The sequence below is a fragment of the Thunnus albacares genome, chromosome 2 (assembly GCF_914725855.1).
Source record: "Thunnus albacares chromosome 2, fThuAlb1.1, whole genome shotgun sequence".
Lineage (NCBI taxonomy): Eukaryota > Metazoa > Chordata > Actinopteri > Scombriformes > Scombridae > Thunnus > Thunnus albacares.
The window spans coordinates 16944619-16968895 of NC_058107.1; the positions used below are offsets into that span (position 1 = coordinate 16944619).

Sequence of the window (24277 nt, forward strand, 5' to 3'; positions counted from 1 at the left end):
TACCACTGTATCCCCTATTCTGACTAACTGTCTGAAGCAATATCAACAAGCCTGGAGAGTGGCATCTTGTAAAGCACAACAACTGTGTGGGCAAGATACAACAGGGTGATTGAAGGAAAAACAGCATTTTGGTTGTTTTTTTTTTTTTTCCTTCCCTCCTCTCTCTCTCTTCTCTCATCTCACCCCCCTCGCATCCACTCTGACTGGTGAATAGAAATGTCAAGCTGTCAGCTCTGGGGTGCATAAGTAGATTGGCCATCCTTATAGTTGGCCCTTTTTGCCACTGCTGCTTTGCACTTCATTGTCACGCCGCTCAGTGTGGCGGCATCACAAAGGACTGAATAGTAGGGGCTGGCCCACATCAGACATGTCATATGAGTGACCGTTTGGGCTCAGCAGTCAATGCTGCGCCATGCACAGCCGAGCACAGCGCAGCACAACACACACTAGCTCCCATACCACCCTTTTGTCGACCCTCCATCTATTCCCCGCTTTCCTCACTATTTCTGTCTTCTCCGTTGCTCTCTGTCACACTGGCCCACTCTACACTTTTCTCCCAAGTGTAGAATCGCCATTTCACCTCTGACTCATAGAGATGACCCATGTCAGCGTCTCGCAATGATGATGTCACTGGCTGGTTTGGAGGGATTGCCCCGTGAGGGCTCTTTTGTGTGGTAGCAGCTCCCCTGCTGTTGCTTGCTGCTTAGTGTGCAGACACACACACACACACACACACACACACAGAAAAGAAAAGAAAAGAAAAGAAAAGAAAAGAAAAGAAAAGAAAAGAAAAGAAAAGAAAAGAAAAGAAAAAAAAACACATAAGCTGCCTGCCAAACACAACCATTTAATTGTAATTATGACATTTGACTTGATAAATGACTTTACCACTTTTATAAGTGTTTTGAAAGAATAACTCAAGGCAGTCTTTGAAATAATTCATGAAAAATGAAATATTCTTATCAAGGCAGTTATGGCAATAATGAGCCAAGAAGAGTACAGCATGTACATCATGTGCATGCGCTGAGAAACGTGGAAATGGATGATTTACAGTCTTGCTGTCCTTAGGGTCTGTGTGTCCCCAGCAGGACACCATACAGTCATCCTCAGTTTGGCAACAAAAAGCTCCACATAATTATACATAGAGAAGGAGGGATCCTCCTCTCATCTAGCATCAAAGCACCCAAGACACCCCTAACCACATGCAAACACACATACATGCAGACAATAGAGTTTACTGTAGTGCTACAAACACGTACTGTGTATTCACAGTATATTCAAACACACACACAATTTTCCAAAGAGTAAAATAATGGCCTAGAATTTTTTGAAGAGCGATCTGCAGAGACAGTTTGTCCTTTGGGAGCACTTTCTCCTGGTGGTGACCTGATTGGGTGGTTGGCGTTCTGCGCCGCTGTTATGCTATTCCCTGAATGGTTGGCAACCCAGGGGGAGGACAGCAGTTAGCCAGTTCTCTCTCATCTCTGGCCAAATGCCGGGAGAACCATCAGGGAGGAGAATCCAGGGACTGTGTTGGAAATTGTTATTATTGTATTTAATTTTATCACTAGAATAGTAGACTTAAAGAAATACTGTGAGTCAGCTTGTCACACTTTAAGCAGCGGTTTGTCTTACACGCTGATCCGCATCCATATATAGCTATCCACATGCTAACGTCCTCATGGTGCACTCAATGCTGGAATGTTGTCAAGTGAGGTCAAAGCTGCAAATCTCAAGTTGTAGCTAAATGCTCTAGTTAACCTTACAAAGTGACAGCAGAATGAGACACTACAGGGTTTAACCCTGACAATATGACAATATGTCATTTAAACTAAGGTGCAAATTATATGATATAAACAGATTTGTTCATGTTATGAAAAACGTAATGAATTCACACCTTAAGTAATTAAAAAGAGGAGAAAAGTGACCTCTTTAACAATATACCATCACAAACTTCTAGATCACAGATGTATCATATTAGCTGTGCTTATGTTTGTAGGCAGATCATTTTACTCCTGTCTTACTATATTTTATTAACTTTTCTAAAAGTATATTATGTGCAGCTAATGTGGAAAAGTCATAAAACCCTTATGTGTTTAGGGCTGGGCAATATATTGCTATTATATCGATATTGTGATATGAGACTAGATATCGTCTTAGAGTTTGGATATCGTAACATGGCGTAAGTGTTGTCTTTTTAAAGTGATGCAATTTTTTTAACTTACCAGACTGTTCTAGCTGTTCTGTTATTTTCTTTTACCCATTTAATCATTATATCCATATTACTGATGATTATTGATCAAAAATCTCATGGTGTAAATATTGTGTCATCCCTACAAGATTGTCACAATATCAATATCAAGGTATTTGGTCAAAAATATTGTGATATTTGATTTTGTCCATATCACCCAGCCCTCAGTGTGTTTGAGTGTTTTTGTCATACCGAGTCTCATCAGTTATCCATATATTCACAATACAACACGTTAATATGTCTTCTTTACAGGATGCCCATATGTTTATGGACTGTAAATGTCGCTTTCACAATGGAGTGATAGATCATGTATACAACACCGTGCTGTTCTCCTTGCTAAAGCACTTTTCTGACCTTAAATGTTCACTGTTTCTATCCGTCTCCGTTCCAGCTGCTGTTGCGCAACTTCAACCGAGTTAGGCGCTGCATCATGTTCCTGATCAACACAGGCTGTTACATCAACAGCTGCTTCGAATGGGACTCGCCACAGAGGAGCATCTGTGCATTTGTGGTATGTAGATCTGCACTGAAATATACATTTTATCATATCATATGTATCAAATATACATTTACCTAACACAAAGAACAGAAACAGGAGCTGTGTCTCTTCTTTTTTGGTATTAGATTAATTTGGTTTATTTTATGTTTCACACAGGAGAATGGTCTAGACAATCACAGAAATAAGCTTAATTGCAATTGGTTGCATTTGCATTTTAGACATTATCATATATTTTACCTATTACACATTTTTTTTATCTGGCTGTGATCGGCAGTTACCACTTGCACACAAACACATACACACACACACACACACACACACACACACACACACACACAGAGTAGGAGAGTAACATGTTGTAAGAGGACCATCTCTGCGCACAAAGTATGGATCCTTCACTGGTAATTGTACACTCTAACGCAAGAGATTGTTGATGTCTCAAGCACAGTTAAGTACATCCACACACTGAAACCCCACTACAGAGTATTATAACACACTCAAATATCTTGATATGATACACTTGATTCAGTTCTTTTTCCGGCTTTGTATTAAATGTTTGAGCGCACATGGTATATATACTGTATATATTGCAAGTGTCAGTTTTGAGCCTCACACGCTGGGAATTAATGGGCAGTTGGTGTTGTAGCTTAAGCGATTTTAAATACAGCCCTCATACATCCAAATACTTATAAAATGCAGCTGCAGTCTATTGGAGTGTGACAAGATGTTCCTGCAGACAGTGGAAATGGCAGCTTCTTTCTCTCTTCTCCCATCAACCTCCTCTTCATCATCTCTCTCCACCCTCTCTCTCTCCACCTGTCATCTCTGTCTGGTATTAAAAGGTGAAGTGTAATTGGACAGCAGAGCTATCAGTAAAAGACATCCTCCTGCAGGGCGGTGAGTGGCTGCATGGAGGTTCCTACCCTAAAGATGACAGAGCAGGCATTTAATCCTGTCTGGTTTGGTGTCCTGACTTAAGTAGCTACAGGATAGGTGGACCCGCCCCGCCCCAGCCCTTTACCATGGGGGCACTAAGTATCTCCACAGCAGAAATTAGACACTAGCAGCATTTGGCTGTCTGACACTAGTTTCATCTCTGCAGAGGTATGTGTGTTTGTGTGTGTGTGTGTGACTGTACATCAGGTCACAGTGTCATCACATGACACGGGTCAGAAGAGACATAGTATTGATCAGTTAACATTTTCCCTCTGCGTGTGTGCGAGCGGACCCATGTGTAAGCCCGGCGTGCACGTGAACGTTTGCATCTTCTCTCGTGTAAGGCTGCACTGGGTGCGAGTCCTCGTGTCTTATCTTTTAGAAATAAATGAAAATTTCAGACAAAAAAAAAGTCAAGGAATTCACAGAAAACAAGGTCACTTCAGAATTGCCAATCTACATGGTGAATGGACAGGGGAGCATGCAACCTTGGATAGTGCAGCCTCCACGCCAGCACAAACACACACATGCGTATGCCTTGTATAGCTCTTCACCCTTTTTGAAAACACAGCGTATTGTACATCCATTTCTGAGTTACAGTGCAGTCTATTCATATTCTCATTGTACTTACTTAAATTCAAAGTATTCAGATGACGATAAAGGATGTATCTAGGCCAAGGACATAACGTTTTATAGTTTATAGAAAGTCTGAAATTTAGGTGTCATTGTGCTTTTCCTACCCCTCCTCTCTCGCTCTTTTGTGAGTCTGTTATCGTAGGAGTATGCACTTAGCTAAAAGCATCAGAGTATTTAGGACCTCTCCTCTACACAGGTACACCCTCCCTCCCTTCCCTTCCATTTCTTCATCCCTCTCTCATTTCTCCCTCACTTTGAGAGGCCTCTTAATCACTTCGCTCATCTCTGTAAGTGGGTTTTTATGGGGGGCCATCTGGCCAAGGTGGTGCGTTCATGAAGGTGTACGGCTGTGTGTGATTACGGGCATGTGTGTCTTCACATGTGCATGTGTGTTTCTGTCTGGCTGTCTTTCTAGACAGATGTTACACTTAACTTTCCAACACGGTTCTAGCTGCAGAGGTGGAGTTGTGAGCAATTCAACCTCTAAACTTACAAATGTGTGCACTTCGTAACTGCTTAGTAAGCCCGAGGGGGTGGAATATAAGCGTACTCACATATTTGTGGGATTTTGTAAATGGCGTTGCATCAAAATGCAGTTGTCATACTGTGTCACTTCACAACGTTCCCTCCACAAAAACGCTCAAAATTTTCTTCATGGTCCCTTACTCTCCTTCTGCCCAATTCTGCATTGCCAGCCACATGTACACGTCGCCCATTAGTGCCAGCTGTGATTAGTGTGTATGTTGTGTGTGTTTTGTGTGCATGTGAGAGAAAGAGAGATATCGCATAGTCTCACATGCAGCCTTTCTCTCTCTCTCCCACACCCACACTGCTGTCACCCACCCATCCCGACAGTGAATCAGCCACCGTGGCAGCTTTGCCTGAGGCGTTGGCACAATGGACGGGACTGGAGTTACCTCCTGTCCTGCATGATGGGTGGTGTCTGTGTGTGTGTATATGTCTGTGTGCGTATATGCGTGTGTATATATATGGGTGGGTCTTAGTGTCTCCGTCTCCCTGTCTCGGGGTTAAGCGTCTGCTTCCTCTCTCCACACCTGCAAGCTGAGTGTCTTTCCCTTCTATCTGTCCATCCATCCCTGTTCCTCTTTATCTCCCTTCCCCTCCCTTTGCCTTCCCTCCCGGAGAGCTGAGGCCATTGTGGGGCTGAGCGGTGTTGGGTTCTGTTCTCCTGCTGCTGCCAGCTCTCCCCACGGCCCCTGCAAGACAAGGCTGTTATTGCCCGAGGGACCGCAGGCCTCAGCAGCTCTTCCTCCAAACAAATTTGCTGTAACTTTATCTGCAATTGGGCCCTGAATTGGGAGCAAATAGAGGCAGCTTTGTGAAGCTCGGGGAAGGGCGAGGGCAGCGAGCTGGGGGTTGTTGGGGAGGCAGGGGAAATGATACCGGGCTCTTTTATGTCAGGCAAAGTAGGACTCTTATCAGGAAGAGAGCCCAGACAAGGGAGCTACTTCTAGAGGAAACTGGAGCACCTATCACCTGCTTTGCATTTAGATAAAAATTCACCCTGCTGAAATAAAAAAGGGAAAAAAAGCAAAGACAGGTAAAGAAGCAACTATTGGAGTGTGTGTGTATCTGCGTGTGTGTTTGCACATGTCTGGCAGTTTGATACACACACACACACACACACATACTCACTCTCTCTCTCTCTCTCTCTCTCTCTCACACACACACACACACACACACAGTGTAAAGATGCCATAGCAGTCAGTGGTACACACCACTCCAGGTCTCTTTAAATTGCTCCTTTGACTCCTCTTCAAAGAACCTGTCTAACTTTTAAAAGTTTTAAAGTCGGGAGTTCGTCTTTGCCCACAGCAAGGGACAGCTTTGAAAGATATACTTTCACATTTTACTGCTCTCATGATTTGCAAAATGAATGATAGTTGAAATATAGTGGCATGACTAACAGAGAATACCAAGTCAGAGTTTAATCACCAGAGATAGAGACTCAACAGAAAATGCAAAAGGACTTTTCTTAAGGAGTCGGGGATAGCATCCTTACAGGTACTTCTCATTGGTACTTGTGTCCAATTACAGCATTATAGTTATAAAATAGTGGATGCTTTATTTTATTATTTTATTTTATTCTAACGACTGGTATTGACATATTGAGTTTAGTGAATCAGGCTGATTTTTATCGGATGAATAGCATTAATTGTGCAATTGATCTACAGTATGTTTTGCAGGAGTACAGCAGGGGGCAGTCTAGCACCACTGAATGATGGGTAGGTAGTCCGGTCACAAACAGGACACAGTCTCCCTCCCTCTCTAGTTCCCTCGAACTTAACAGGACTTCTACTTGCTATCTGGCAACACTTAGTGCCAGCATGGAAATTGATGTTAGAGAGATAAAGGGGAACTCTGAAATCCAAACTTCAGTTTCACTCCACTGAGACAGAGCAGGGGGAAAGTTAGCCTGGTGTGTGGTTAATGTAAGCCAAAGTACTGAATATTACCCTCCCACAGTGCCGCGGCTCAGAGCCGTAAGGACGCAGGTTGTGTTTTGAAACAAATAATGCAAGATACAACTCTCAATGTGCACTGAATGTTTGAATAAATCATTTTGACTTTTCTTTCTTTGTTAACATTTTTATTATAGCTTCTTTTGTTCAGGGGATTTCTAAATATTCAAGAAAGCATCAAAGATTTTAATAACATTGAAATCCAACTACAGAGACTTGTCAAAATAATTTAGTTTACTGATTTTGTCTATTGGTATTTTAGCCAAAATATTACAAATTATTCCATCATTGTTTTGCTTTGTTCATGTATGTGATAGTCTATTTTAATTATCATTCTCATTTAAATTTCAGCATGTGCTCAGATGAAGCTTGCCCAGTTCAAATGCAGCCTTTAACTATATTTGAAATGGTTCAGCAGATTTGACAGTGGAATTTATTATTTTACTTTGTTTTATGACAAGAGAATAGTTTTGTTCCTAGAAATGTCCTGTATTTCACTAAAGACTTGCTGAAGCACATGTCATTTTTATAAGAAATTATGATATTTTTTTAGGATAAAATTGATTTAGTAGTCTAAACTTAAATTGTTAATTTCTCTTTCTTTTTATTTTGTCACCAAATCCAGTAGTTTTGTTGAGAAAATCAAATGTCCACCATGGAACAAATGCTAGACTAACTGTAAAATAAATATTGATCACTGCTGTTCAGTAGTAGTTCAGAAAATCACAGCCAATATTTAATACAATTGTAGTATGAGAGGAAAAAGAACACATCACTTCTTTTTGTTTTTGCACAAATATGTTACACATTTATTTGCATCATTACTCTGCTGTTTAATGCTCTCAAGACTAAATCAGAGTTTGTATAATTTGAATGATATAGAGGCAAATATATACATGGAGACAAAAACACTGAAAGAATTTATATAAACATCACATTACCAAACAGGTAAGAATTCAGCAGTATTAAACAGAACAGCAGGAAGGAGGCATGGTGAGCATCTCTCTATGTGCGTGTTTGCACGCTCACAATGAACCGTCACAGACCACTACATAATGTGTCTCCGGCCACAAAGAGTCATCTACAAATTATTCCCATAGACTACATCTGGATATTCATTTAGTATTTCACTCGTCTTTTTTCCTCTCAATCCAGTTTTCATGTTTTCATCGTGGGTTTTTTTTTTTTTTGTTTTTTTTCCTCCGCCTTTCTCTGGTCACTGACATCCACAGCAGGCTACTTCCCACTCCCTCTTCCCCAGGCGAAGAGCCTGCTATCTGGTGTAGCGAGCAATGGGGGGTGGCTGTGATCACCCAGTCCTGGTGGAAAGGTCCAGGCACTGCAGGGCCCCTATTACCCAGCCGGGGGGCATGGAGACGGGGCAGGGCTGCCCACTGCTGAGCCTGGGTGTCCGGTTCCTCCAGCTGCCAGTCAAAACTTCGCCCTCAGCTACCATAACCAAATGGAGGAGGAATGAAGGGGGACGACAGGTTAAACAGCCTCAGGCAAATGGACAAGAAAGCTAGACTTAAAAAAAAAAAGAATATATATATATATATATTTATATATATATAAATAAATATATATATATATATATACGTATATCTGGACAGCGACGTGCAATTACTGTAATTTGTCCATTGTGTGATAATGATACCACGAGTGTTCATGAGTGAACCACACGCTAAATATATTTACTGTACAATATATGCCTACTGTACAGTATATTTATAACAGGGTATTTGAAATGAACAGTATGTGCGCATCTGCATGAAGATGTTTGTAATTCTGCTGTTATTTATAGCTTCTACCAGAATAGGTTTAAAACAAGTGAGCTCCTTTGTTTGTTTGAGTGAAGTCATGATTCTGCTCCTCAATTGCACATTGTTTAGTTAGAGTTTAATCTAGTGTTTATCAGTGTTACAGATCATACAGATTTCGGAATTATAATAATTTGTAGGAAGATGGATAATTTTAGAGTGGTTACATTTCGAAGAGAAAATGTGTTTGTAAACATGTGTTGCTCTGTATGTTTGCATGCGAGTTTCTGTTGTTGAGCTTACACGGCACTAACAGCTTTTTTATGATGAATGAAAAGAAATGGTTGTGTGCTTATTAGTATACAAATATGAATTATTGAATAGTTTCTTTGCAATTCTCTTATACAGCTGTGTCAGAGAAAGACATGTGAGAAGTTGAGCCTGAGAAAGACAGAGAAAGCTTTTGATCCTTTTGGGAGATTTGGTTGTTGCACCAAGGCCATTCGGGTTTATTTGAAAAATAAATTTTGCTGTGAGCAGTATGCAAATGCACTGGACATTTGTTATGTTTAATTTATTTCTGTTTTGCTTTGTATACTCAGTGTCTGTTAGTAAATTTTACATGGAGTTATAGTTTTATTCAAAAGTTTGGAAACGAGCCTTTCAAACTTTTCAATGTGAGAGAGGGATAAGCTGAGGATAAAAATTTTGTCACGAGGAGTTGTTTGCGCTGATTCTCGGACGCATGTGTTTGTGTGTGGGTGGGTGCAAAGAAAATTAAATACGGACGGGGCAGTGTGTATTAATGTGTCTGTGTGTGTGTGTGTGCAGTTTAGTGTCCGACTGGCTCCACTACGGTAACAGCAGACCTACATGCACACTCTTGAGGGGTTGTTGAACCTCATATTTGTATTAACCTTAGATTGTAAACACAGTGAAGAGTTTGATTTTCATTCTCCCCTCTCTCCCTCTCTCTGTCTTTCCCTTACAAACAACACACACACACACACACACACACACACATACAGACAAGCTAAAACAGTGTGATTGTTGATTATTAATCTTTTCAGCCAAACAGGACAGACCATAACTGGTACACATACCAATAAATCTGCTTTATACAGTAATAGTTTCAATTTCACCCCTTTTGAAAGTTTCCCATTAAACTGGTTGAGAAACAGGGATGCTTTTTCAGCAAAGAGTCTAATTCATTACAAATATTTTCTGCTCATGTTTGAAAAAAATGGATTTCTTGTGCTTGAATTATATATATATGTTTTGCTTGTAAAAGATGGAATATTAGGCACGCCTTGAGTTTTCAGCATTTACTATAATTGCTGGTGAGGTAATAGTAATCGCAAAAAATCTCTATATACTTAAACATAAATTTATTTGAGATGAAAGATAAGATTTCCAGCAGTTTATTTCCACAAAATATCCCATTTCGTCCAGATAAACTTTGAAAAAACTGACACAATTCTCTTTGACCATTGACATAATGCCGCCATAAAATAACAAGCTTCCATCATTAGCAATTTCACTTTCCCACAGATATCGTCTCCTATCTACCGCAATAATCTGTTGTCAGAGGCTAAAGAGCCCTGCCAAAACCAGAATACAAGGTTTTAGGAAAGGTTAATTTTCAGATGGTACTTTTCTTGTTTGGTGATGAGAGGGGAGGTATAGGGGTTATGGTTTTGGCAGATGGGTGAAGAGGAGGTTAGAGATGGGGCATAAGAGTCTTTTCGGGTAGGAGAGAGGGTATTGGGGCTTGGAGTGACAGGGTTAGGGACTTGGGGTGTGGGGTGTGTGAGGTCAGATGCTGGGGTTTGGGGCTGAGTATGGAAGGGTCAGCTTTGACGTGCTGCTGCTGAAACGGTACATGACCTCAGCCCCTGAAATGATTGGCATGGAGGAAAGAGACTCTGACGGCTCGTACTCATCCTCCTCATCGTCCTTCTCCTCAGCTGAAGGCCCTAGAAAGCCTTGAGGGTCAGGGTGTTGAACCTAGGCTCAGCGACACCAGGCCTGTACCTTTGTTAACACACAGTCTTATTTTTACGCTTTGTTCCATGGTGGTTATGATTCTGCATATGAATGTGTTTGAATGTGCCTCGTTTCCAATCGCACATATGGTCGGCGTACATTCTCAGGCGTTTGCCTCATGAGGGTCAATATGGGGTCCTGAATGTATACATTCCTAGACCACACTGTTCTCACTTTTTTTTGTTCTCACTTTTCTTTCGCTGATAGTTTTGTCTTTTCTCTCTTTCTAGCTTTTTGTCATCGTCGTTTGGAACTTTGAACTCTATATGATTCCCCTGGCTTTGCTGCTGCCGTTGGCCTGGAACTACATCCTCATTGTGTCGGGGAAGGATACAAGGCAAGATGTGGTGAGTGACCTCATAGCTTCTTGATATCCCTCCGCCTTTCTTTCATTTCACTGTAAATGCGTCTTTCCAAGCACACAATGTGGGGTTAATACATTTAAGTACATTTCATTTCTATGATACTTGATTTGATACAAGACATATTTGTGAGTATTATCAGCATAGATGTACAGATGAGTGAAAAACATACATACATACTTTTCTGAAGAAACACTGAAGATGAATATAATACAAACTCATTTGGAATATACCATTTGATTAAATTGCAGCCGTAAACTTTGAGCAAAATTGGAGTTTAAGAAAACAATAATCAGCTGATTTTTTTTTTTAGAATTAAAAAAAGAAATCCATCTACCCCTTGAGCTGCTTTCTCAGTGCAATCTCACATTTCTCACTTTGCCTTCTTTGAGGCAAAGAAAAGGGAGAAATAATAGGCTGTCACCTTGAGCTACGTTACGCCACTTACCTGGTAGTATATTTATTTAATTCATTTATTTTTTATCTCTTATACCAATTAAATGATGTCAAAGCAATGTCATGGAAAACAGACATGTTTTAATCATGGCCAGGCACATTTGGAGAGTAGAGAGTGAAAATGAGAGCGAGAGCTGGACTATGGAGTGAGCGTGAACAATGAAGTGATTAATTTTAATAAGTGCCTTTTCCGAGACTGAGTTGGAAATAACCAGTTAACAGACCTCAGATTTTCTTGCAGTCTCTTGCCATCTATATGTGTGTATTTATTTCTTCATAAGGATTCTTTGGGTTAGATTGGATTGGATTTGGAACAGATATTACATTTTTTCATTATAATGAACCAGAGCTCATTGGTGTGTCATTGTATTATTACACATAAGAATGGAATTTGATAAATGTACATAACATACAACACAAATTAACTTTGTAAGTCTTTAGAGCTAAGCTTCTCTATTTATAATTCTCTATTTCCATATTTGTTAATTTAAAAAGTCAGCAATTCAATCAGCAACACAACCGCTGTGAGACAGATGCAAGCCTCCTGTTACTTGACAATTATATGGTGATATAGTAGTTTGTTGTACATAATTTAGAATGTTTAACCTGAATACAGTCATTTAAGTGAAAATTTGAAAGTTTGCAAATGCAAGTAGACCAAATAGACACTTCATTTGTGAATGACAATGAGGATATTTCCCCTCACCTGTAGATGGCGACATTGCTTGACAAAAAAAAAATCACGCATGCCCTAAGACAAAACCCAGCATGATGATTTTTGTCACCTCTACCTTCTGCTTGTATTTATCCAGACCTAATGATATTCTTCTCCCATGCACTTCCTAATTAAAATGAGGCAACAAAGGTTACATATTCTCGGGATGTGCCATTCACTTCTTCATAAGTTTAAGAACATGTAACTTCCACTTCGTGCAGAATTGCTTTCTCTCCTCCTTGAAAGAGACTATTGTGTCTCAAGTATCTCAGGAATTGGTTGGGACATTAAGACATGTTGATACTGTTGATACTGGTATGGTGAGTGCCTTTTAGAACAACAATACTGTTCTGCTCAGTTCTACAAAGTTGTCCCGTGCTCTGAGACAAGAGGAGATATGGACACCTATTACTGCACTGACACGGGATCTCTCAGATTTACTGTTTTTAATATCTGATACTGTCTTAGTTTGGATAAACATATACTACCACATTCAGGCTTGTAGTCTGTACAACACATTTTCAACTCACTTGAAAGCTGAACCATTTAAGATGTTTTCCACCAACTATAAAAAATGGCATTTACTTTTTCAGTGTGCTGTAAGTATTTTCTCTCTTCAAATCTTTTCCCAATTGTAGTCCACCTGAAGGCTTTTTTTTGCCATTTTTTGAAGGTTGCCTGAATATCATCATCTTTAAAGTGTGTGGTTTGAGAGTGTGTGGTTGAATTCAGAGAACATACCTTTAACTTGACTGCTTGGGATGAATAGATCAGCAAGGCCAGGAATGTTTTTAAACATGAGAGCAATGCTACAAAATTTAATACCTTACCTCCTTTCAATTAAACTTTCCACTGTCCAACATGAGCACAATGGTCAAGGTTTAAAGCAAAAGCATTGTACAGGTGCTTCTTGCAGTTCAAGTGTTGTTGGATTGTGGATGGTATGCGGAGGACTGAAAGACAAGTTGGTACGGGCTGGTTGTGAGATAGTCCGAGGCAAAAGCGTAGTGGAAGAGAAGGGGATGGTAGTGCTGTATATGTGCATCTGTACTGTATGTAAATGTGCAGGTGTGGTATGTGTGTGGTTTTTCTGCCTGATGTAGTTTGGTCTGCTCTCTTTTATTCAGGGTTATGATTCAGGCTCTACCAAAGTGTAGAACCACACCATATGCAAACACGCACACACACGCTTTTGCATGTGTAAGTTGTGTAAAACGGAGAAAAAGGTGTGTGTATTCCATGTGTATGCTAAAGTACAGTGTGTGTATATGAAGATAAAAGTGTGTGTGTGTGTGTATAAAACCTGCGTTGTATTTCTATCTACTGTATGTGTGTGCATCGATGCATACACGTGTGTGCACATGCAAGAGTGCGTGCAGATATCCTTTGCAACAGTATATCCGATGAAAGTGGGATTAATTGTCGAAGATTAGCACCATTAATGCTCCTTTTCTTGCTGCTGTGACAGTTGTGCTGAACAGTACAGCGCAGCACGGGCGACACAAAGAAGATTCTCTGACAATCACAGCGTCTCTTGTCTCGTTGTTGCAATTTTACTGCCTCAGGATTGGTGAATGTGATGAACCCCTTCTCTCTGTTCCATTATCAACTCTCTGCCTCTTACATTTGTGATGTTACTATCTTATGTAAAATACATACAAATAGCAATAAATGCAAATTGAATACATATAGTACAGTAAAGGTAACGTACAATAGTGTAAGCAAGTAGTATTATTAGGTATTTGTGTTTGCAAAAGCTGTACACACACGCAGCGCACTCTAACACACACTTTCAGACACATGTATCCCCCGAGTCCTGTCCCTGTTTGTTTTCAGAGTTTCCCAATCTGTGGTGGTGCAGGGGGAAGTGGGTATAGCAAGCGAGCATACAATATCTGCGTTCTTCGCTTCCTCCCCCGATCCCTTGGATTCCTCTTCCGATTCTTTATCAAGCTGAAGTCATGGACGACTCACTGTTTCCCTCTCGCACTTGGCAGAGAAAAGAAAAGAATAGAAAAGAAAACAAAGGGAAAGGGCTTTCTAATTACTTTAAACAACACACCAAATTAAAGCATTGTGCTGAGCCGAGCAAGGGTCAGCATCCGGAGCGCTGTGGTTTTCCAACAGTCTGGGGTGAGGGTAATGCCAAAGGAATCTCTGCTGAACTCACTGTGAAGAGTGAGAGAGAGAGAGCAGGGTAGTGTGGGGGGAGAAAGAGAGAAAACAAAAAAAAAAAAAGTATACACTTGAGTACAGACTTCCTAATGAACTGAAGGGCCTTGCTTCATCTGATGAGTTCAATGTGAGGACCCTTCTCCAGTTTTACACCGCAACCACAGTCCATAGCTCTGTCTATAGCAGATAAACAAACACAGTGTTCTCTACATGCTGTAATTCACCACTCAGGGTCACTGCCTGTTGTGTGGTTACATGCTGCTTTGCAAACAGATCTCGGATCAGCACTCTTTACCCTCGCCCCAACCTTGACCAGTACCTGCTAAGCAGTTGGAGCGTCCTTAGAACAGCGATTAAAGGAGGCGATGCACCAGGAAGGTCACTAACCTCCTCTCTTATCATGTAGCACTCTGACCTATGAACCCTGACTCCTCAACACTGTTAGCTGACCTGCATGTCATGCCGAAACATGTTCTCTGAAACAAACAAACAAAAGGAGAGAAGGACCTTTTTTATGCTTTTGACTTTATGCAGAGTACGATACTGCTTTTACTTTGACATTGAAAGCTGATCATGTACTATCAAGGAATGCATTTATGTGGAGTCCCTTGTTGTTGGGAGGTGGAGCTTTTTAATGACATGGCCCTCTCCTTTTCCGTCTCTATCTTGTTTTGATACCTGGAACCATTTGGGGCTTAGATTCATCCCACACCTGTTGCAAAAAAGCTGCCAGTAGGATGGGCTCGGTCAACCAGAGGACAGGCTGGAAGAGAAAAAGGCTGCAAGGCGCGTGTGCATGCATGTGTGTATCTTTTCAGAACAGTGTGTAGTATTCATATGTGTGCCTGCTTGCATGAGTATATATGATGGGCACTGAGATTAACGAGCAGGGACACATCCCAATAGAAATCCTTCCTTGGCGTTCTGTTGGCCCAGAAAGGCCCTTACCAGATGTTATGAAGGTGTTAATTTCAGTGCAGGCTGTCGTAGAGGGCACATACAGAACATGGTGATGTCTCTTTCTACCACAGGATGACGGGCAATTAGGCCTCGTCACACTGGAGGACCATCCTCTTTATCCCATGCTTCAGACCATTACATTGATTCACCCACTGAATCCACTAACCCATTACAGAAGAGAAGACCTTAATGGCCTGAAGATACTTCACACTTACAGACATGCCTCCGACGGCGAGATACAGCTGACTATTTTCAACCCACTCTACATCCCGAGTTAAAACAATTTACTAAAGTTTTCTTCTAATAGTGTTATTTTGTATTTGTTTAAATTCATGTAGTTCTACTTGTACAAGTTTAATCTTTACTTTCCCGACTGTGAAGCACTCAGTGTGACAGCAGTGTATTGTTCATTAGTGTAAAAACAATCAGGTTTATTTCCAAGACGGTAATAATGTCTGGTTTTTATTTGAACATTGTATTATTTCTAGAACAAGACTACATTGCCATTTTTATCTATTCTATTTTCTCCCAGATTTTGCATCTCAAAAAAATTCTGCATCTCTAAACACACTGTGCCTTGACATCTGCCCTCATTAAGAGCCATGCACAACACAGGTAGAAAAGAGTAAATATTAAGAAAGCTACGAGGAAAAAAGGGAACGCAGCCTATTATACCTCAACTCCTCCAGAAAGTCACACACCTCCACTTTTTCCCCACAAAGCCGCAGCTCGGGAAAGAAAAGGAGGACGAGGAAAGGAGATGGAGTGGGAGCAGGAGACAGAAAAAGACAGAGAGGCATTCAGAGAGACGGAGCGACAGAGAGACGGAGGCAGAGGAAAGCAGCGGTGGATGGCAGGCACTCCTCAGTGCAGAGTCAGACATGGCAGTTGGTGACAGGTGACAAAATCAAAAGGTCATGTCACTTTTAACTGGGAGCGCCTGTGCCCCGCTGATTTCCCCCGTGCCGCCCCGACATCACCGCGCTCATCTCTGCTCCTCTCGCTGCCTCTCTGTCTCTGCTAAACTGGCAGATAGGATGGCAGGCTGGCAGGCAGAAAGACAGGCGACGGGCATAGTTTGAAGCGGGACGGGAGCATCGGGAGCATCAGGAATGCCACTGCAGAATCCTCCCAGCCTTGCTTTTCATCATGTTGTCTCTCTTTCTCTTCCTTTCCCTCCATTTGTCTAACTCCCTTCATCACACTGAACCTTTGTAACTGTCTGTGCTCTTTGCTAACAGCGTCAGCAGCTCAGGGTGTCTGCCTCAGTGCTTGTTGTTGTTGTTTTGTCTATACAGTACACCCGCTGTAGCTGTTTGCAAGTTTTTCAGTTTAAACCTTGAGCCTCAAGCCTACAGATGTGAGTGTGTGTGCAATAGATTGAACATCAAGTATGTACCAAGTCTCTTTTCCACATTTGAGCATGAAAAACAATAAGACAAGACTGTATCATCTGTCTGAGAAGGACAAACATCTTATTATTGAATTTACCGGATTTACCGACTATCTAAACAGTGATAGTGGAGCATGATCATTGTGATTTCCTGTAAATAGCTGCTGAATCTCTGACTAACCATAGTTGCTGTTTTGTCAGCAAATAAGCAATGATGAAATGTACACTGAGTTTGGCAATTGTAAAATAAGCATTGCTAACGCATCTTTTCCAATGATCACAGATTTTGTGTTGCTTTCATGAATATGGAGCCGCCCTTCTCACCCCCACCCCCAGCCTCCAGCTCCTGGTAGCCCCCCGGTCTCACCCCTATCTAGCCCCCTGCTGGGTGAGCCCTGGCTGGGGCAGTGCAGATGGAAGGGCCCCCCTCTGAGGGCCGTGGCTCTGACAGCTTGTGAAGGGCCCGCGTGGGTCAGCCAAGCTCAGCCAGCAGCCCTTATCAGACGCACAGTCCTCCCCCAGTCTGCAGAAACTGTGGTGTAGGCAATATGCACACACATACACACATACACATGCACTCATGGATAGTGCATACCAAGTAGGGCCTTGAGATCTCCCAGCCAGCCAGTCGGCCAAACCTCAGCAGCTGGAGAGGTTAAAACCCCCTCACGTATCAAAGTGGAAGAGCAGCAGGAGGATGGAGAGAGGGAGGGATGGATGAATTGGAGAAAAAAGGAGGAGAAAGTATATCTTCATGTTCGCTGGGATGTCTGCCTTGGCGTCAATTCCCCCTGCGGCTGTCATTGGGAAGGTTAGGGTGGGAGAACTCTGCCTGGTCAGGGAAAGAGAGGGGTGAGTAAAGAGGTGTTATACAGGAAGGGTGAAAATGACGTACTAGCAACAATCCCCTCAGAGTACAGTTTTTAGTTCAAAAGCTTCCCTCTACCCTTGCCAGGTTAGCTGTAAACTCTCCGGTATGTTTCCATACAGTGTAGTTATCCTTGCCTGTAACCTAAATTCCAAACCTGTTTTGGCCATTTTCACTTTGTATCACATAGGTAAGGGCTAAGTCCTATAAGGTACAATCATACTGCTAATCTTCCAACATCAAAGTCAGAGCTAGTTTTGTAAGAGTTAGGGGAGTAAGGGGGATACAACTGGACATAAATCAAGATTAGGCAATTTCTGTCCTTGAGAAAGACTCTAGGGGTGCTGTTGTGCCACTAAATGTGTGCAAGAAGCTCCCTGTGGATGCAAAGGGAGAATACAAATATTCTCCTCTTGGGGATCAATAGGGTATTAGAAATATCTACCTGAGCCCCACTGCTGATAGACACACAGTTCTTGAAAAACTGTCTTCCGCTGCTCCCTTTTACCACTGTAACAAAATTTTCATCACATTCTCAGTCAATCAGTCTGTGCAGCAGGGGCTCGCTCAAACAGGAAAGTATCAGATCCAAACACTCTCTGGACTTTTCAACTACCTTAGTTTCCGTTGCTTTTGCCAGACTTTTTTCAAATTCAGTCCAGACAGATTTTTAGCTATCAGTGTTCACTTTAACTGGCACAGAGTAACAGTAAACGGTAGAGAAAGATCTGGCTCCGTAACACTGAATGTAAATAACATGAAGATGTTGAGTATCAGTCACCAAACAGAGTAAAGTTGTGTTATGCAAGGATTTACTGAAGAATTACACACACCTAAACAAGAGGATACTACACTACCTCTATGATCCGGTTCAGTAGCTGCATGTTCTTGATTATAGTGTGATAAAAGACTAAGCCATTCACACACACACAATCAAAACTCATTGTTTAGTCCAGTTCATTTCTCTCCTTCCACAGACAGTATTTTGCAATGTTGGGCAGTACAGTAAGAGAGGAAAAATCAGAATGATGTAGCAGAGCTTGTGCTGGGTTATGTGCCAATGCTACAGATATGTCATTCTTTTAAAAAAAAATTCAATTTGTGTACAGACAAGGTGTCGCCACTCTAGAACAAAGACAAAAGTGTATATAAGAAAACAAAGAAAAAAAAAAGAAATTTAATCCTTGCAAATCAGCTTTTTAGGTCGGAGCCACGAAGGCCAAACAGATGTATTCATATACTTTCACAGCCATTTGAACTCTCAATGTCATTGTACTCACTTATATTCTTTGTATGTATTTTATATTATCACCATCTTTGTATGTATTTATGGTGCACAGTGTAATCTGTAAGAGTAGCCTGTATCTTCCCTGTATTATTTGAATAGGTCTGAATATGTTAATCCCCCACCTCAGTAGATATTGAATTGACTGGAGCGGCTCTGCAGGCAATGTGAGCTCTACACGATCCTGTCGACAGCAAGGCTTTGATGCTGCCTTGCTGTAATGATAGTAATTCAAACAACATGATAATGGGGGGATAAGCAGACAAATGATATCATACACCAAACAGGTCTTAGAAAGAGGAAACGAATGAGAAAAATAGAGAGAAAGGTAGAGGGAGAGAAAGGAAGATGTTTGGAATTCATCGGCTGCACTGAGGTAATTTATATCCTCCCTTACTGAGACAGTAGCTTCAGTGCACGCATTTAGCCGTGGCAATCTTCAGGGCAGATGACATGTTCCATGTCTTTTTATTTATTAATTTTACACTGTGTCTCATCACAGGAAACATGACTTCTCTCTGTAACCAGAGGCGATAGAGGAGAGAGAGCAGAGCGGAGAGCAGAGGGAGACAAACGACTCTATCATTCTCTCTGTCTCTCTAGGTCATGCTTCTCCTGCTAGCTCATGCTCATTCCCTTTGTTTAAAGTTCGGAGCGTGTGCCAGGCATGCCCTAGTAAAGCCTCTGTGTGGAGGAATCCATTATGTTTGTATTTTGGCACGGGTGAAAGGATTTGGGAGGAACCATGATGACTTTATAAACAGTTATAGTTCATTTGTTTAGAGATGCCAGAAGGCTTTCGTTTTACAGTATCACGTCTACATCTTTTGCCTCGGCTGAGAGCGAGAATTCTCTCTCTGGTGTTTGTATAGCATAGTAGTGAATGTATTCTCTATCAGTAAAGAGATTGTGAACTGTGAACAGTCAGGCTTACTTTTCTAGACAGTGATGGAGTCTCAGTGAACTGGGGAATAACCAGTTGCTATACAGTCAGACTGTTTCAACAGGGAGTACCATGCACACATGCACAACACTTTGCCCAACTCGCTCCGAGCTATTGATAGAACACAAACACACACACACACACATGCACGCACATGCACTGGTGCACAACGCACTATTGACTCTACCCTCTCAACTCTGCTGTTCTGAACTCCTCTTTGTTTGTGTTGAGAAGCTGCATTTACATAAGAGGCTTATGTCAGCCGCCACATAGTTTTTCCCCTTATTCCAATGAAAAACAAAAAGGACAAAAGCTATTGTCTCGTTAAGTAATGATTTTTGGATTTCTCCAAACTAGTCTGTGGCGTTCTGGACGTGGTTAGGGGGTTGTGGTGGCGTTGAGTCTGGGTGAAGGTTTTTAGGGTTTTGGGGGGTTGGGTGTTGACAGCTGTAGGGCTTACGATACGGGTGTTTGTTTATGTAAATTGGGAGCGACAATATGACCTTGTTGCTTTGATGTGTGATTGACAGGAAGACGGTGGATAAGAGATTCAGCAATGATCTGTAGTCTTCTCTTTGGTGACATCATATGTGAACTTGCGCACGATCACAAAGGCACACAGCCACCGAAGCAGTGTATCATTAAATACTAATCAGATATAGTAACACAGTGGCTCAAGCTGCTTTTATATAAGCCAAGACATTTGTTTCTCTGCTTACTTTTCACATACAGATAGAGGTCTGAGCTGTATGTGAAGGACTGCATTTCCCATTAAGACATTTTTCTTACTACATTTCATTTCCTGTTAATGCATATGTAAAAATAATTTTGTCTCTTTCTTCTATTAGTGAACAGGAGAAGCCACAACCTGCATGTGACATTGTTACTGAATGTCGTATGTATTCATATGTGTCTTTGTGTCTCTGACTGTCTCTGACTGTGTGCACAGGAGTGTGTCTCTGTCATTTCTTCTATGTGTTGTACAGTATGTATCGGGGTATCTTGGGGCTTCAGAGCTACAGCAGCTCCAGTTTCATCGGTTTTGGACCACTGAAGCACATAGTTGCTGTTCTTTGTGACTTGCTCTCTACGCTGCAGGCTTCCTTCTTTCTTCTTTCTTGGAGCACCATTCTGTGAGAGGATATGAAATGATAGATTGATGAATGTATAGAAATTGGGAGGTTGAGGTGAGAGACGGGTGCAAAGGTCATAGAGGTCAGAAGAGACCAAAAAGAATCAGAAGAAGAAGAGTTCTGCTGTCTCGTCCCGCTGAATGGTGTAAGATTTGAATGCTTTTGTGCAATGCGATTTGAGTGGATGAATAGACTTTAATCCTCAGCCCGTTGAAATTCAAAGCCAGAGCATTTGCTTACATTTCCAGAAGTGTCAACGCATTTGAACAACAGAATGTTTCTAAAATTAAATTGTAATTCTAAACCATTCTGAAGCTTGTGACATATTAGCACACACCAATCCAATAGTTGTGCTATCTACATGCTTTCCATACTCATTAACAAACTCTTGCCAGACATAACCATAACCAATCAGCTTTAATATGCCTCTCTGGGTGTTCTGCCAATGTTAACCCTGTGTTATCTAATGTTTATCTGCACCATAGCTGTTACATAAACGTTTTTATTTCTCTTTCTGTTTTTTTTTTTCTCATTGCATCTGTCAGCAAGCAATGGAGGACCTGCTGGAGGACGAGGATGAGGATTTTGACAAAGATGACAAGGTAATTATGTCTTGTGTGCAGGGATGCACTCACACACAAACACATACACAAATGTACACACACACACACACACACACACACACACACACACACACACACACACACACACAGACAAACACTGCCTCAGGAAGAGTTGACACTGCCTCATAGACCGGAAACACAAACAGACGAATGAAATGACTCGATCTTCCCCTCCCATCTCCTCCCCTGTTCAGTCACTGCCTGAGGCACAAACACTTGTACAAAGATTATACAACCTTTTAACCTTTTTGAAAAGTTTTCTCTGTAGGTATATACACAACACATTCCTCATCTTTCTTCTTCTTGGCTTGCTTTGCTTTGGCCTGGTCTTTGACTGCAGTTTGGTACACTGTCCTTATTTTTCCCTTCGTATAACACTATGAAGAATTTACGTTATTACAGTCATGCTTCAGCCCTGTTTCCTGTGAACACGCACCCGTATAAAGTGCTTAGTTAGCTATTTAGGTCCATTCACTGCTCCTTTATGTCCCAGTAAAACAGCATCTGGGCTTGTCCAGACACTATCAGGTAACAACAGGTGGCTGCTTTACTGCCTCCGCTCGTTTACACTGTAGGAACAGCTACTGAAACAAATGCCACTGGATAGGATACAGTACTTTGTCAATGTTCCACTTGGGGATGGTAATTGAAATGCTTCAGCAACTCTGTAACCATCTACAGGGTTGTCTGGGTTTCGGTGCCGCACATTTGAAATGAGGACAATTTTCAGTTTGATACCACAGTGTGATCAGACTCGAGGGGTCTTAAAACAAGGAAGTGTAACTCTTACAAATTCTAACTTGAGCTTTTAAGTAAAGCCCAAATATTTTACTGTGAAAACCGTAAAGCACCTTGACGGAAAAGTCTTGAATCTGAAATTAGTCTGGCTGTTACTTGATGCCTTGCAGCCACACTCCAGCAATATAAAGGTTAGTAGGCTAAGATGTGGTAATTTGCATGGTCTGGTGTAGTAATCTTTTTGAGGGAAAACTCTGGCTGTTTGCAATGGTAATTGTAAAGGCCTTTGACCAGGCAATTTGATATCTCAAAATTATTTTGCCTAAGGACATTCTGAATGTGAAATTTTCTTATACAATTCCAACCTCGCTTACAGCCGCTCCCATTTTCGAAGGGTTGTAAGTTCAAGTCTGCAGCAAAAGGGTTAAAAAAAGCACACTTATGTTGCAGATGGTCAAATAGTCATCCCACCAGTAAGTCAGGCAATAAGTCAGCCAGGCAGCCAGTTGGGCGATGAGCACACAAAGATACGTGAGCATTACATCCTCTCCCACAGTGATGCAGAAGCAAAGTTTCATGGCTGTGAAGTTCCAAGGCTGAAATGTACAGGGGGCCACTGACTGAAGATATGCACCAGGCAACCTTGAACCTTTTTTTACCCCTTCTTTACGTCTGTTCTCCATCACTGCATTTCCTACCTCCTCTCAGGGAAAAAATAAAAATACAGGCATTTGAAAAGCTGCAGATTATATGAAATACATTTTAGACTTTCATATTGAAATGAGGTGCAGCAGCAGCTTGTGCAGCCTCCGTCAGATTTGGTGCCAAACTGATTATTCCACATAAGAAGGCCTTGCTCTCTGTGCTCACACAGGGCTGGGATGCTGGATAGCACAGCCGCCACAAAGGCTACAATTTACCAACTCTGGCTTCATACATTTTGATCTATTGCTCCCCTCAACTGTTAGCATTTCATTTGGGCTGTAGGAAAGTTGAAAGGGGGGCATTTTTCTTTTTTCTTCGCCTATATCTCTCTCCTTCTACCCTTTCCTCAATCGTCCCCTTCCCTGCCTTTTTTCACTCTTTCATCCTGACACATACGGTACTCTCTCTCTCTCTCTCTTCCCTTTGCTTTCCCTCCAACCTGGTTAAGTGCAGAACAAATGGAATTTCAAGGCTTAACAAATTTGTCTTTTACATTGGATATGAGGTTTTTTACATTGGATATGAGGTACAGCTTCAGATTGTATGAGTAAGTATGAAGGACGGGTCAAAGGAGGCCTCTTTTATGGCACAGGCCTATAGGGGAGAGAGGGAAGAAGAGAGAGAGAATGAGAGCGAAAGGGAAAAAAAGATTAATAAATGTGCCAAGGCCTCATTTTAATTGAACTTGAAGCATATGTTGCAAGTATGTACAATTCGTCCCAGATGTTTACTCCGGCCATGTGCACGGCTCTTCCCAGTGCACCACAAGGCAGCTATTAGCTGGATAACCTTTGCTCCAGAGGCTAAATGGGGTATTACATGGCCAAAAAGTAGAACACCTGTTTTTCATTGCATAGAAGACCCCTTGCAGGCTTTTTGCCTTGGATCACCACATGTGTTTTGACTTAGCAGATTGTTGGGCAGACGTGAAAAGTGTCTTTCTTGTGAGCAAGCACTGATATTAGTCACTTAATCTCAATGAAAGTCCAGCATCTAGACTAATTGATGGGGACGGCTCAGTTGTTAAAGCCAAGCAGGCAGGCACATGAGGGATGAAAGAATGTTAGACATGAACTAATTTTTTTTTTTACTCTACTCTCGTCCTCCTGCTCCGCGAGTGTGTTTGTGTGTGTGCGTTAATCTTCAGCTTGGAATGTTGCTTGACTCTTATTGCCTACACACACACACACACAGAGAATATGCAAGCAGTATACTGCCCAAATTTTGAACCTCTGCTTTCAATAAAACAAATCTTAAACATGGTGGCAAGTTGCAGATGCAGCTTTTTCACCAACAGAGTACAGAAGCAG

At 41.6% G+C, this 24277-nt stretch overlaps 1 protein-coding gene across 1 annotated transcript in view; it reads left to right on the forward strand.

The window, feature by feature from the left end:
- The window catches only part of mctp1a (multiple C2 domains, transmembrane 1a), a 145540-nt gene that overhangs the window by 98814 nt on the left and 22449 nt on the right, over positions 1-24277 (forward strand). The window contains 3 exon segments of the mRNA XM_044369228.1: positions 2643-2762; positions 10842-10958; positions 21447-21503. Of these exon segments, the coding sequence (XP_044225163.1) occupies positions 2643-2762; positions 10842-10958; positions 21447-21503 (294 nt within the window).